Source organism: Mesocricetus auratus, unplaced genomic scaffold (genome assembly GCF_017639785.1).
Source record: "Mesocricetus auratus isolate SY011 unplaced genomic scaffold, BCM_Maur_2.0 Super-Scaffold_100006, whole genome shotgun sequence".
NCBI classification, from domain to species: domain Eukaryota; kingdom Metazoa; phylum Chordata; class Mammalia; order Rodentia; family Cricetidae; genus Mesocricetus; species Mesocricetus auratus.
The window spans coordinates 69,583,864-69,597,893 of record NW_024429190.1 but is presented as its reverse complement, the minus strand read 5'-3'; the positions used below and the strand labels follow the sequence as shown (position 1 = coordinate 69,597,893).

Sequence of the window (14,030 nt, the reverse complement as noted above, 5' to 3'; positions counted from 1 at the left end):
GAATCAGGTAGCGGGCCAGCAGGCGCACAAAGGCTGACCATACACGTTTATTCCCCCTCCACAGGCAGTCATCATCAGCTATGTTTTCAGAAAATGTATTATGATTATCAGTATTGAGAGCACTTATGAAAGCAAGCGAGCTAATAAAATGAAATATCACAAATCATTTTGTTAAAATGGAAAGGAATGAAATCTCAGGCTGAAGCCAGGATATAAAAGCTGAATTTCAGGATATGAGGCCTGCAGAATCCAGCCCGTGTCCCCTGCAGCCTGTCTGTGAGAGGCCACTTTGCCTCTAATGCGGAGAGTTGATACTAAACATGGACACAAAATGCTAAGACATGGATGAGCTAGGATGCCTTCAACAGGCACCCAGAGACAAACTGTTTCCCACAGCAGTGGCAAGACTGCCCGTAACCTCATCGATTTCATTAACATATCTAAAGAAAGAATGTGTCAATCAGAAAGGGGATTTGGTGGTAAGGAACTGGGGATGAAGAGGAGGGCTTTGGCAGGGTGATTTCCTGGGGTTCACAGGGGGGAGGGACCTGCAGGGGGGGGCCTGAATGGGGGAAGACTCGACTTGGGCAGGCAGAGCATCTGGCCTTCAGGACAGATGTCATACACACGTCAGCAACCACAGACTCACTCTCTAAATCCAGGCAGAGGTCATCAGCTTCCCTTTCAGTATTCCTGTAGCGATGAATTAGACTGAGTCTTGATCCATTTCAAAATGAGTTAGCACATGGCCAATGCAGTTTATACTCCAGTTGCTTGTGAGCTCATATAATGTGACTTTACACTCCTAAATCTCCCAAGCTCTGGGATGCCCACAGCCAACTTGAGACCTATAAACAGATCACAGATCCCAAAACTGTGATAAATTCACCGAGGGAACATGACAGGGGCTTCTGGATAAGCAGGCAGTCACATACATGACCATTCGACGGTACCTCTGGAGTAGAACATCTTCTCAACATGAGTGAGGGCTCGGTTCAATTCTCTGAATCCTTTCCACTGAGAAACCACATATATTCAAGATGGGTAGCATAAAGATTTGATAAATGTATGTGCTATGTAATGACTGCTACAATCAAATTAACCAGCGCTCACACTAACCACACACCGCACTAAAACCCTTGCATGCATGTGGCTGTGATGGATGCATTCAGACATGCTCCTGGTGAAGACGTCTGAGAGTTCTCTCAGCAAATTGTACATATTTGACACAGTATCGGCAATAATAGTCACAGGCTACATATCAAGTCCTGAGAACTCACTTGTCTTGCTTGGTTGGTTTTTTGGAGAGAGGGTTCAACTGACCCCAGTCGGACTTAAATTCACTTTATGATCCTCAACAACTTCCACCCCCCCCACTGTAGGATACAGGTCTCACAACGGCCTCTTTCACCTCCTCACTGAAGTCTGTGCCCTTTGAGCAGCATCTCTGCCTTTCCCTTCACCTTCATCTCAGGCAACTGCCCTCCTACTTTATTCCTTTAGGAATTCCCTCACGACATCCACCGGGGAGACTGGAGTATGCCCTTCTATTCTTTTCATTGTGTGGAGAACACAAGGTTCTCTAGTTTATGTTGTAAATGGTATAGTTGCCTTCCTCTTAGTGCAGAATACTGTCCCAGTGTGTGTGTGTGTTGCATATTACATGATTTACATATGTGAATTGTTTGCATATATATATATATATACACCACATTTTCTTTATCTACCTCTCATTTGGTAGACATAGGTCATTTTTATATCATGACATAAAGCAAGTATTTTAATCCTCAACTAAAGATGAAGAAACCATAATAAGATGCTGTCTGAAAATAAATATGTGGGCTGGAGAGCTTTTTTTTTTTTTTTTTGAGGCTGTCCTGGAACTCCCTTTACAGACCACGTTGGTCTTGAACTCACAGAGATCCGCCTGCCTCTGCCTCCGAGTGCTGGGAAAGCTGGAGAGCTACTTAATGGTTAAGTGCACTGGCTGCTCTTGCAGAGGACTGGCAGCTCACAACCATCTGTAACTCCAGTTCTAGGGAATCCAGCACCCTCTTCTGGCCTTTTTGGGCACTGCATGCATATGGTACATATATGTGCGGGCAAAACACACACATAAATAATACTAAGCAACAAGAAAACAATTGAAGATATGGTGCATCAGCCTATCAGGCCAGCACTTGGAAGGTAAAGACACAAAGATGAGGTTAAGACCAGCCTAGGCTATATTTTGCATTCTAGGCCAGTTCTGTGGGACCCTATCTGAAAACAAACAAATAATGATAAAATCAAAGAAGAATCTGAACCTTCACTGAGGTTAAATAATTACACACAGAAGGTGTTGACCACAATATCTGCACCCTGCTCTAATTTGACTGGAGACTTTGCTTACTGGCCACTCTGCCCCATTGACAGCCAGAGAAGCAACTTGGGGCTGATGGCCCTAAAGAGATAGGCAGACACACCAGCACCCTGAGCAAATCATCACCCTGGAGAGACAGCAGGCGGATTTTCTGGATTTATGACCTATGACTGGGAGGAGGTAGGTTCCAATCAAGATTCATCAGGGAAATGGCTTCCATGATGGAATGAGTTGCTGCGGGAGCAAGGAAGGGGTCTCCGAGGTGACAGAAACCCGCATTACCTTCCACAGCTTGAAAGTGGTGGGGCTTGATTGGTGTCCCCTAAAGTTCCAACACAGGAGAACATTCTTAAATACTGTAACGTTGGATTCCAAGGGAAGCAGAAGAAACTCTTTTTTTGGGGGGGGAGAGTCAAGTTTTGAGACAGGGTTTCTCTGTGGGTTTGGAGCCTGTCCTGGAACTAGCTCTTATGGACCAGGCTGGGCCTCGAACACACAGAGTTCTGCTTGCCTCTGCCCCCTGAGTGCTGGGACTAAAGCATGCGCCACCACCGCCCTGCAAGAAACTCTATTAGTAAAGAAGTATCCAAGTATAGACAACGTTCAGGCTCATGCCTCGGGAGTTCAAGTTATGTCCCCCCACTCCCCACGATGACACGGGACCAGGCAGTCCAGGCTTGTCAGCCCCACGACCTTCAGGGACTTGTTTTATCTCTTTCCTGCAAAGTGGTCACAGTGAGAGCTATATCGAGAGGACTTTCTTTTTAAGATTTATTTATTTATTATGTATACAGTGTTCTGCCTGCATGTAAGCCTGCAGGCCAGAAGAGGGCACCAGATCTCATTATAGATGGTTGTGAGCCACCATGTGGATGCTGGAAATTGAACTCAGGACCTCGAGAGGACTTTCTTTTAAAACCAATTTAAGATTATACTTACTTATGTGTATCTATATATGCATATGTGTGTACTATGGCAACAAGTGTGGAGATCAGGATCCGGATGGTCCTTTCCTTCTATGATTTGGGTCCTGGAAATTGAACTCAGGTAATCAGACTTGGCAGCAGACACCTTTATCTCTGACCTCTTCTCTTGGGGTTCTAGTATAGGCTAAATGAATCAACATGTGGAAAACACCTCAGATGTGCTTGGTTTATAACAGGGATGAATAAACCACGTCCCTTCCATTTTCCATAGATAATTCCATTAACCAAGAGTTGACTCCTGGAGAGCAAGGCCTTGATACTACGAGACATCAAAACTGCAAGCAGTGGGCTGGAGAGGTGGCTCAGTGGTTAGAAATACCTGCTGCTCTTGCAGAGGACCCAAGTTTAGTTCCCAGCACCCACATGGTAGCTCACAACCTTTTGTAACTCCAGGGGATTAAGATTCCCTTTCCCTGCCCCTGGAAGGAGAGCTGGCCCGCACCTCTCCAGCCACTGCACTGATGTCTTTACCTGATGGCTTCTGGCATGGATGCAGGTGGAGAAAGACTCCGCCTCCCTTGGAGGGCAGCCACTAGGAATTTGACCAGGTTCTGGTGGGTATGGACGGGGGAGGTCACAGGGAAAGTGGGGAAGACTGGGAAATGAGCATGATTGGGGTGCATGATGTGAGATTCCCAAATAATCAATATAATTTTTTAAAGATACCTTTTTTCTGGCTTCCTCAGGCTCCTGCATGCATATGGCACGCGCACACACACACACACTAATTTTTTTTTTTTTTTTTTGGTTTTTCGAGACAGGGTTTCTCTGTGGCTTTGGAGGCTGTCCTAGAACTTGCTTGGTAGTCCAGGCTGGTCTCGAACTCACAGTGATCCGCCTGTCTCTGCCTCCCCAGTGCTGGGATTAAAGGCGTGCGCCACCAACGCCCGGCTACACACACTAATTTTAAAAATTGCAAATGAGCCTTTCCCAAAAAAGGGTTCATCACTCCTAAGATGTCCAAACAAGAGGAACCCACCAGTATTTCAGCCCTGAGTCGTAGGCAGGGCTAACAAAACGTTACTCAATTAGCTCCAAGTCAACAACTTTCTCTAGATCCAGAACACAGAGCTGCCTACAGCTCCAGCCACACCAGGGATGCATCAGCCTTCATCAAACTGAGTTTAGGAAGGACAGCTAAGCTCCTCTGTGACAAGCCAATACTAACTCTGAAAATGGGGGAAGGTTCAAAAGAGACACAGTGTCCAAATGTCTTCACTCCACTTCCTGTCCCATACACCAGCATGGGTAAGAAGAAAGGAAAAGAAAAACCTGTATGACCACAGCACCCCCTGTCTAAGAGTGACAGTGCCGAGCTAGAGGGGACAGGGCGGGCACCAGTGCACGTACCTGCGCACCACCAGCCGGAGGGTCTTGTAGGACCCTTTCACCAGGGAGACAGCCTCCCTCCTGGAACTGCTCAGGGCCACTTCATTGATGTGCACGACCTCGTCCCCGGCTTGCAGTCCGGAGCCCTCCACGTCAGCTTTTCCCCCTTCTTCGATCTGCTCAGAGAGATAAGAGAGAGCCACAGTGACCTTGTGTTCAGCTGGGGCCAGTTCCCCATCCTGATCCGTGCCTGGACAGATACAGAGCAGGGTGGACCAGGGGCAACCATAGCCCTTGCACCCAGCCAAAGTGTAATCTCTGAGAAGTAAAGGGCTGGCCCCTGTTTTCTCTAGCACCTGTAACCCTGACGCTGAGGGCTCTCACCAACAGCCGAATGGATGAACGCAATTTCCCCCTGGAGGCCACTAACCCAGGGCCCTTTAGACACCCACTTCCCTCTCCAAATCCACTCGGAGCTTCCGGTTCATTCCTTCAGAAATCAAGGTGGTCTGTTTTAACAGAGTCTCATGTAGCCCAGGCTGGCCTTTAATCCGCTGTGTGACAGAGAACGACCTTAGGCTTATTGTTCTTCCATTTCCACTTTCTGGGTGCTGGGATCCACGGGCATTCATGACCATTCCCAGTCTGTGCCCACACTGAGATGTAGCCTCACTTTTTTCTCTAATAAAGGCAATTTGTTTGTTTATTTATTTATTTTTAGAAACATTCTTATTTACATATCCGTCCCCCATTCCCTTACCCTCCCACCCTCCCTTGCTTCCCACCGACACCCCAACCTACCCACCACCCACTCTCCAGGGATAATGAGACCCTCCATGGGGGATCATCAAAATCCATCACATCATTTGTGGGGCGGGCCCAGGCCCTCCTTTCTGTATCTGGACTGCAATAGTATCTCTCCATTGGGAATGGGCTCCCCAAGTCCATTTGTGGGCTAGGAATAAAACCTGGCTCCACCGTTAGAGTTCCACAGATTGTCTTGGTCTCTTAGCTGGTACCCACATTCAGAGGGCTTGGTTTGGTCCAATGCTGGTTCCCCCACTTTACAACTAGGGTCTGCGTGCTCTCATTAGGTCAACCGATTTTGCAGGTATCTCCAGTTCCGTCTTGGTTCATTTGGTCCTCTCTCCTCCCTCTTTGAAACTGAATTCCATAGCCTCACTTTTTATAACCAACTTTGTACTTTTTGGTTCAACTATTTGGTTCAACTCATTGGATAAGTAAAGTGGTATAAACAATGGCATAGCATTCAGTAGTAAAACAGAAATGAAAAGATACAGGGGTAGCAGGAAGTCTAAAATGGCTACATACTCTAATTATATATATGACATCAGGCTGCCTTGATTTCTAACATGCTATTTAGCCACCCATGCTTCAGTCTCCTCATAAATGACTACACTCACCACACATATAGTGGGAATTAAATGAGCTCATGTTAGCGAGCCCTTACTCAGGGCCTGGCACGCAGCGCATACTCAGATACAGTCATACCCACTGTTTCAGTCCAAGGTCAAGTTCAGCCTCCTCTGCAGCTGCCCGCCGCAACTCCTTCACCACTGTATTCTACGCTTGGAGACAATCCCTCACCTTGAGAGGGTAGCTAAGCAGCAGAGTACTTGTCCTGCACACAAAAGGCCCTGGCTTTTGTCCCCAGCACCAAAGAGAAAAAGCAAGAGAAATAATGCCGCCTTCCCTTACTTTCAGAGCACCAGTGGACAAAATGATATCCAACCATAGGATGGCATTCAAATAACTTACTTTTTCACACACCTTTAACGTAATGCTATATTTGCCACAGGATCTTTCAGCAAAGCTATTAATATCTATGTCTGTTACCTGCCCGTAGGTTCACCTTCCCCATCTTTAACTGTGAGCCCTTTGAAGACAGGGCTCAGTCATGATTCCATCTGTATTTAGATCAGAATGTAGGGCGTCCTCAGAAAGCGAGGCCTCACTGCTTTAATAAACTGCTGAGTAAGCAGATAAAGGATGAGGGTTCGGAGATGAGCACAATGCATCGGGCTCTCCCCAAATGCAGGCTGTGCAACTGAATTCTGACTGAGAAATTTACGACCAGTTTGAATGAGATGAACCCTGGGAACTGGTCAGTGCTTATATGAAAAGGAAGAAGTCACAGAATCCACAGCAGATGAGCAGATGAAGACATTACAAGCCACACACCACAGTCTCATTCAGCCATGAAGATGAATGGATTATGTCATTTTCAGGTAACTGGAGGCCATCCTGTCCCAGGTTCAAAAGATCAGCTATCACACACCTTTTCTCATGTGGGGAATCTCAATTTTTAAAGGGGTTATTTTAGAAGACATGAGAGACCAGTGGGACAGGTAGAGGGGCCAGAGGGCAACAGGGTGAATATGGCCAAAATACATTACATACATGTAAAAATATTATAAAACAAAGGAGGGGGCATCACACCTGTGACCCCATTACTCGGGAGGCCGAGTCAGGAGGCTCACTCCCAAGTCCAGGCCAATCTGGGTTACCTATAGAATACTAGGGTATCCAGGCCTTAGCACTGAGACTGCCCCAAATTCCAACAACAACAGTCAGCCTTTGTTTTCTGTATGTAAACCAAGAAGAGGAGGGGGAAGCTTCTTGTCAAGTTTCTTCCATGTTCATTCATGACTGAGATGAAAGCAAACGTCAGGAGGAAGAAACTTGGAGAGTTTCCTGTTGTCCTTTTTCCCTCCTCCTCCTCCTCCTCCTCCTCCTCCTCCTCCTCCTCCTCTTCTTCCTCCTTGTCCTTTTTTTTTGGGGGTTTTATTGCTGGGGAAGGGACCCAGGGGACTGAACTACATTCCAAGCCCCTTTCTCAATTTTTATATTTATAGCTCTGACTGGCCTGGAAGTAAATATGTAGCCCAGTCTGGCCTGGAACTCACAGAGATCTACCTGCCCCTGCCTCTTTAGTGCTGGGATTAAGGGTGTACAACACCATGGGGGGGTTGTTATTATTACTGGTTAATGTTTTTGGATGCTGGGATGAAACTGGGGGGGGGGTCTTACACAATGCTAGGCAAGTACTGTTTGAATTTCATCTTCAAGCATGTTTACCCGTTTTGTTTTATTTTTGTTTTTTGAGGCAGGAGCTAACATATGTCAGGCTGTCCTCAGACCCACTGTGCAGCCAAGGATGATACTGAACTTTTGATCCCCTGCTCCACCTCAGCAGTACTAGGATTTGAGGCTTACCACCACGTCAGTTTCTGTGGTGTTGGATATCACACCAGGGCTTCATGCATGCGAGACAAGCACTCTACCAACAGAGCTACATCTCCAGTCCCCAAATGCTTACCTCAATGGTTTTTATTTTAAATTGATTTATTACTTTGTGTGCCTCAGTGTTTTGCTTGAATATATGTATGTACATTGTGTATGCCTGGTGTCTGGAGAGGTCAGAAGAGGGGGTCAGAGTCCTTGAGACAGGAGTTATAAACTTTTATGAGTGAGCCTATGGGTGCTTGGAATCAAATCCAGTCCTTCTAAAGAGGAACTGGTGCTCTTAAATGCTGAACCAATGCCCTAGCCCCCCAAAAGCTTACTTTTTCAAGGTTAATTAGGATATTACTTTATGAAACTGGAGAGGCCGAGGCTGAGGCAATGTTTTGAGACGGTATTTCTTAGGAAACATTGGCCAGCTTGCACGATTCTGTTTTGTGTTGCTGGGAGTGAACCCGGAGGTTCATGCCAGGTCTCTAGGTTCCTCCTCAGTCTCCAGTCTCTGCTCGCAGTCTCTCAGGGAGTCATGTCTTGCTTCAATTATCGCCAGAGATAGTTTAGAACTTTGCTCCAACACTTTGGATCTTTTGTTTGTTTGTTTGTTTTTTTGAGACAGGGTTTCTCTGTGGCTTTGGAGGCTGTCCTGGAACTAGCTCTATAGATCAGGCTGGCCTCGAACTCAGAGATCCGCCTGCCTCCGCCTCCCAAGTGCTGGGATTAAAGGTGTGCGCCACCAATGCCCGGCTACACGGATCTTTTATACGAGCCCTGAGCCTATGTTTTCAGTGTCTTGCTGCCTGTTGCTTTTTGTGGTCCTCTTCTGCTACAGGGACTCCCTGGCAACCCAAACAGACTCCATCCATCTCAACCCATGCCTCCTAGGAACAGCTCCTACTGCCTTGAGAGAAGCCTCAATCCCTGCCCTTTTCCTCCATCTTACTGAAGGCCTTATTTCTTGGTTTTAAACTCCCCAGATCAGAAACCAAGAGAGGGAAAAAGAAGACAATTCATTAATCCATCCACATGTGTTTTTTAAGTATCTAACATTGCTAGGCACTCCTGTAGACCTGGGGAAATAGCCTGTATTCTCTCCTCTTTCCTGGAGTTTACAAGCTAGAACACTCTTAGTAGAGTTCACCTCTTCGTACTTGACTAAAAATGCTGGTGCCAGAGAGGCCGCACAGTGAAAACAAGTCTGGATTTTTTTCTTATCTTAAGGGCACTTCAAGGGATCCATGTAAACAACTCTCTCTGGGAGGCCAGGCAATTACTAGGAAAAGGGAGGACTCTGGGAAGTCTACTTGGTGCTGTGGTTAACCCTGGGCTGTACTCCAAAAGGGGGAGTCTCACCCAATAGGCCTACCCTGGGTTTGGATTAAAGCTAGTTTCATAAGTATAGAGCCCACATCTACCACAAAGCAGCCATTCAGATGAAATAAAGGCTGCTGTTTTGTCTGAGGGTGCATCAGGACGCTCACAGCCCATCCTCCCTCACGCCCGCCAACCTTTCTCTGCCTGTCCAGTTGCTAGCACCATGTCAGTGAACTCAGTGTTTGTTGATGATTTGGTGATGAACATGGTTGCCAAGCAAGTTGAAGCTGCTGGCCAGAACAATGCTGTGACTGACTGTATCAATATTGTCTCTATGATAACAAATGAAAAATTGAACTGTTGAGGTAACAAGCTAATAACAGCCAAGTCATTGTGTGTGTGTGTGTGTGTGTGTGTGTGTGTGTGTGTGTGTGTGTGTGTGTGTGGTGTGTGTAAGTTTGTGGACAGGAGGGCTGGTGCTAGAGGTATAGATCTTCCTGGGGCTGACTGGAGTTATAGGTGCCCGTGAGCCATCCGACTTGGGTGCTGGGAGCTATGGGAGCTAAACCTTGGCCCTCTGAAAGAAAAATCCACACTCTGAACCACTGAGCCATCTCTCCAGCCCTCAAGCTCACATGATTCTTTACAGTGTATCTAAACACCACTGTCATGACTTCAGAAAAGAATATTTGGGATATAAAGCAATAATCTTCTTGAACTAGTCCTCAAAGAGATATTCCCTCAACCTCATGCCCTGCTGATACTGTCCATCAATAGGATTCAGTAGGGGGAAAGTTTATTATTTTAATTGGTACAATGGCAGTTAACAAGGTCACTGGTATTCTTTACCCAGCCTCACCCGCATAGAATTTGCCAATTCCAGGAATGCAACTGTCAACAGACTAAAGGGCTTCAGGTGACAGCAGGGAAAGCTGACTAGGATGTCCCTAAGCCAACAAAGGAGGTACATATGCACACATTGGGGCCTATGACATAAATGTGGTTTTTTTTTTTCCTCCTCTGAAATCCTAAGTTTGACTACACCTACAAAAGTAAATTGCATTGATTTTAATTTTTTAAAATCGCATTTCACTTACTTGTGTGTGTGGTGGGGGAGAGCTGTGTGCCAGAGCACAGCTTTGGGAAGTCAGTTCTATCCCCGTGGTGGAATATGGCACAGCCTCACCTCAGGTCCTACCGGAGGTTGTCTTAGTCTGGAAGGCTTTATGCCCAAGTGACCACCTGACTTTATCATCATGTCCAAGGTGGAAGCAGCATTTCCCAGCTGCATTTCTACAGCTTTCATTCCCAGTTCAGTGCTAGAGATGGATCCGGGACCTTGCATCTGGACTCAGGTGCCCTGCCACTGAGCTAACACCACCAACCACACCCTTCCAAACCTTCATCTTCCTTCCCAACTGCATTTTCCCTTAGCACTTAATCCACAACCAGCACTTAAGATGTACGTACATTTTTAACATTTATGTATATACACATGTATGTAGGTTGGTACTTGTGTTCACGGCATAGTGTGGAAATCAGAGAACAACCGACAGGAGTCAGTTCTCTCCACTAGGTGAGATTCAGGGTTGGAACTCAAATCAGGCTTGGCAGCGAGCACCTTCCTTTACTTACTAGGCCATGTCGCCAGACCAGTCATTTTTCTTATACATCTTATGTATCCCTGTCTCTCACTGGAATGTGAGTCTATGAGAACTCTGACTTAGGCCTGTCTTAATTTGTTCCCAGTGCCCAACCAGTGCAGGGACAAAGATCAGTGCCGAATATTCATCATCTAGATAAGCAAAACATCATTGTCAGAGTGACCAGGTATTGGGTGCCTCGTTCCAATACTGGTACTGTATCATCTTGATTATTACAAGGTTATTATAATCATCTGCTTTATAATAAATTTCCACACGTTCTCAATTATAACTAAAGGTCAAAAGAGCGAAACTGCTTGCTCATGGTTGCGGTTCAGCAAAGAGAAAGCCGGCTGTGGAATTCCAGACGGACTTCAAAGCCCACATCCTCCCATCTGAGAATGCTCCAGATCTTTGTCCCAGACTAATACTTCACTTGTCAGTCTAATCCCTCAAGTGCTCCAGAAACCCGACACTCTTCACGTCTGTGTTCCCATCCCTCTCTTTCGGCATCCTAAGTCCTGGGAACCTATCACACAGGCTTATAGGTTTAGCAGCAGTCACAGATTAGCCATGGGAAAGCAAGCCAGCATCCACTGCCGCAGGCTGGGAGACCGCTTAATCTCAGCTCTATCTGGAGTTTAGCGAGAATGCAACTCCTCCTGCAGAGGCTCTCACACTGGAATCGCACATGCACGTGCTGTCTACGTTCTTGATGGATTTGTTTTCCTCTCCTCACATTTTTTTCTTCTGCATTGTGACATGGCAGGGATCCGGGGAGGAAGGGGTCCTTCAGTAAAGCTACAGTTCATGCTATGTAACGTGCAGTGAGTTTGCTATTTTCTTGATTTGAAAATAACTTTGTCCTCTGTTAAGAGCACTGATTGTATGAAAGTGATAAGCAAACTAGGGAAAGATATAAAAAGAAAAGATACAGCGGTTTGAATATGAATGCTCCCCTGTGGGCTCGTGTGCTTAAACACATAGTCCCCAGGTGATATTTGGGAACACTATGGCACTCTTAGGAGGTGGCCGCTCACTGGAGGAAGTGGGTAGCTGGGGGTGGGCCTTGCTGTCTTGTAGCCCCACTTCCTGTATGCTCTCTGTTCTTGATTAGCCACTTTACCCAATTGCAGGCACACCTTCCCCATCATGAGGGATGTCAAACTGTTAGTCAAGGCAAAACTTTACTTTCCATGAACTGCATCTGCTCAGACATTTGGTCATAGCAACAAGCCAAGACATGTGGGGGGGGTGGGTGTAGTAGTTAGTGGATTAAAAAAAAAGAAACCAAGAACCCTTTGGCTATTTTGAGTGTCTTTATTCTCTGGGAGTCATTATTACTCACAACCCACTGGACTTTCTCGGTTTTGAACCATACGTGAAGTGTGGACAATGAAATAAACAGAAAGTCCCTCCCAGCATTTGTATGTTCCCAGCCTCTCATGTTCTATGAGATCAGTCAGCCTTTTGAGAGGCCCCGGCACTAACTGCTGGGTTATAAAATGGACAGAAATAGTTCTGTGCGTTGAATGGGGTATCAGCGGTGCCACCATGATACCCACCACGCATCACCCACCCACCTCTCATCCAGTGTTGAATCCTTAGGTTTCCTCCATTGATGATTTGTTTTTCTGGTCATTCAGTGGTATACCTCATGGCTCAGGACAGTTGGCTGGGATTCATGAATCCAATGCTCTAATCCCAACTTTGTCCTTCCATTACAGGGCCCTGAACCATCCTCTCATCTATGAACTAGGGGTAATGTCTGCCCTGTACTATGGGGCAGAGCCTCTCATACTTCAGATATAAACTACAGCATTCTAAAGCTTTGTTTAGGTTGGAATACATGTGTACTGCTTAGCATGCGCCTTAGTTATGGTTTGATTGCTTCAAAGAGACACCATGAGCACAGCAAGTCTTATAAAGGAAAGCATTTAACTAGGGCTGGCTTACAGTTCAGTGGTTTAGTCCAGTATCATCCTTGCAGGAAGCACACAGGCAGACATGGTGCTGGAGAGTTCTACAGCTGGGTCTGCAGGCAGCAGGAAGAGAAGGATGCTGGGCCTGGCTTGAGCATCTGAAATCTCAAAGCCTGCCCCCAGTGACTTACTTCCTCCAGCAAGGCCACACCTCCTAACAGTGCCATTCCCTATGGGCCTATGGGGACCATTTTCATAAAAATGGCCTCCATAGTTCTGGGTGGTGGTGGCACACACCTTTAATTCCAGTACTGGGGGGGGGGGATCTCTGTGAGTGTGAGGCCAGCCTGGTCTACAGAGTGAGTTCCAGAACAGGCTCCAAAGCCACACAGAGATACACTGTCTAGAAAATAAATAAATAAACAAATAAATAAAAATGGCCCCCTTAGGCTCATAGATTTGAATGCTTGGTTGCAGGAAGTGGCACTATTTGAAAGGATTAGGAGGTGTGGCCTTGTTGGAGGAAGTGTGCCACTGAGGGTGGGCTTTGAGGTTTCAAAAGCCCATGCCAAGCCCAGAGTTTCTGTCTCTTTGTCTCTGTTTCTGTCTGTCTGTCTGTCTGTCTGTCTGTCTGTCTGTCTGTCTGTCTGCTCTCTCTCTCTCTCTCTCTCTCTCTCTCTCTCTCTCTCTCTCTCTCATATCTCTCTCTCGGCCAGTGGATCAGGATGTAGCTCTGAGCTACTTCTCCAGCACCATGTCTGTCTGTGTGTTGCTATGCTTCTCACCATGATAATGGACTAAACCTCTGAAACTGTAAGCAAGCCTTCAACTGAGTGCTTTCTTTCTTTTATAGGAGTTGCCTTGGTCATGGTGTCTCTTCACAGGAGTAGAACGGTGACTAAGACAGTGTGAAAAACTGTAGTAACTGCTATTGTTATTTTTGGGATAAGGGGTGTATTACTGTCCTCTAAGTTTAGTAGCCTAGATGGGAAACAAAAGAAACAGGCAGAGGCAGCACGGTCTATATAGACTAGGATGTCTGGGGTTGGACTAGCACAGGATGGATCCCCTCCCCATACTGGGTGATGTGCATCTTTTCTGAACATGTATTTCCTTACCCTAAATATGGGACCGCACTAAGACCGTGTGAGGATTACATGAGTAACGACATAGGAAGTTCTTTCACAGAGCAAGGGCTCCCGAGACATGCTTT

The 14,030-nt window shown here is 46.4% G+C and overlaps 1 protein-coding gene across 1 annotated transcript in view; it reads right to left on the bottom strand.

Moving 5' to 3' along the window:
* The window catches only part of Shroom3 (shroom family member 3), a 259,365-nt gene that overhangs the window by 168,197 nt on the left and 77,138 nt on the right, over positions 1 to 14,030 (bottom strand). Inside the window, exon 2 of the mRNA XM_040747430.1 lies at positions 4,699 to 4,853. Within this exon, the coding sequence (XP_040603364.1) occupies positions 4,699 to 4,853 (155 nt within the window). The remainder of the gene's footprint in view (positions 1 to 4,698; positions 4,854 to 14,030) is intronic.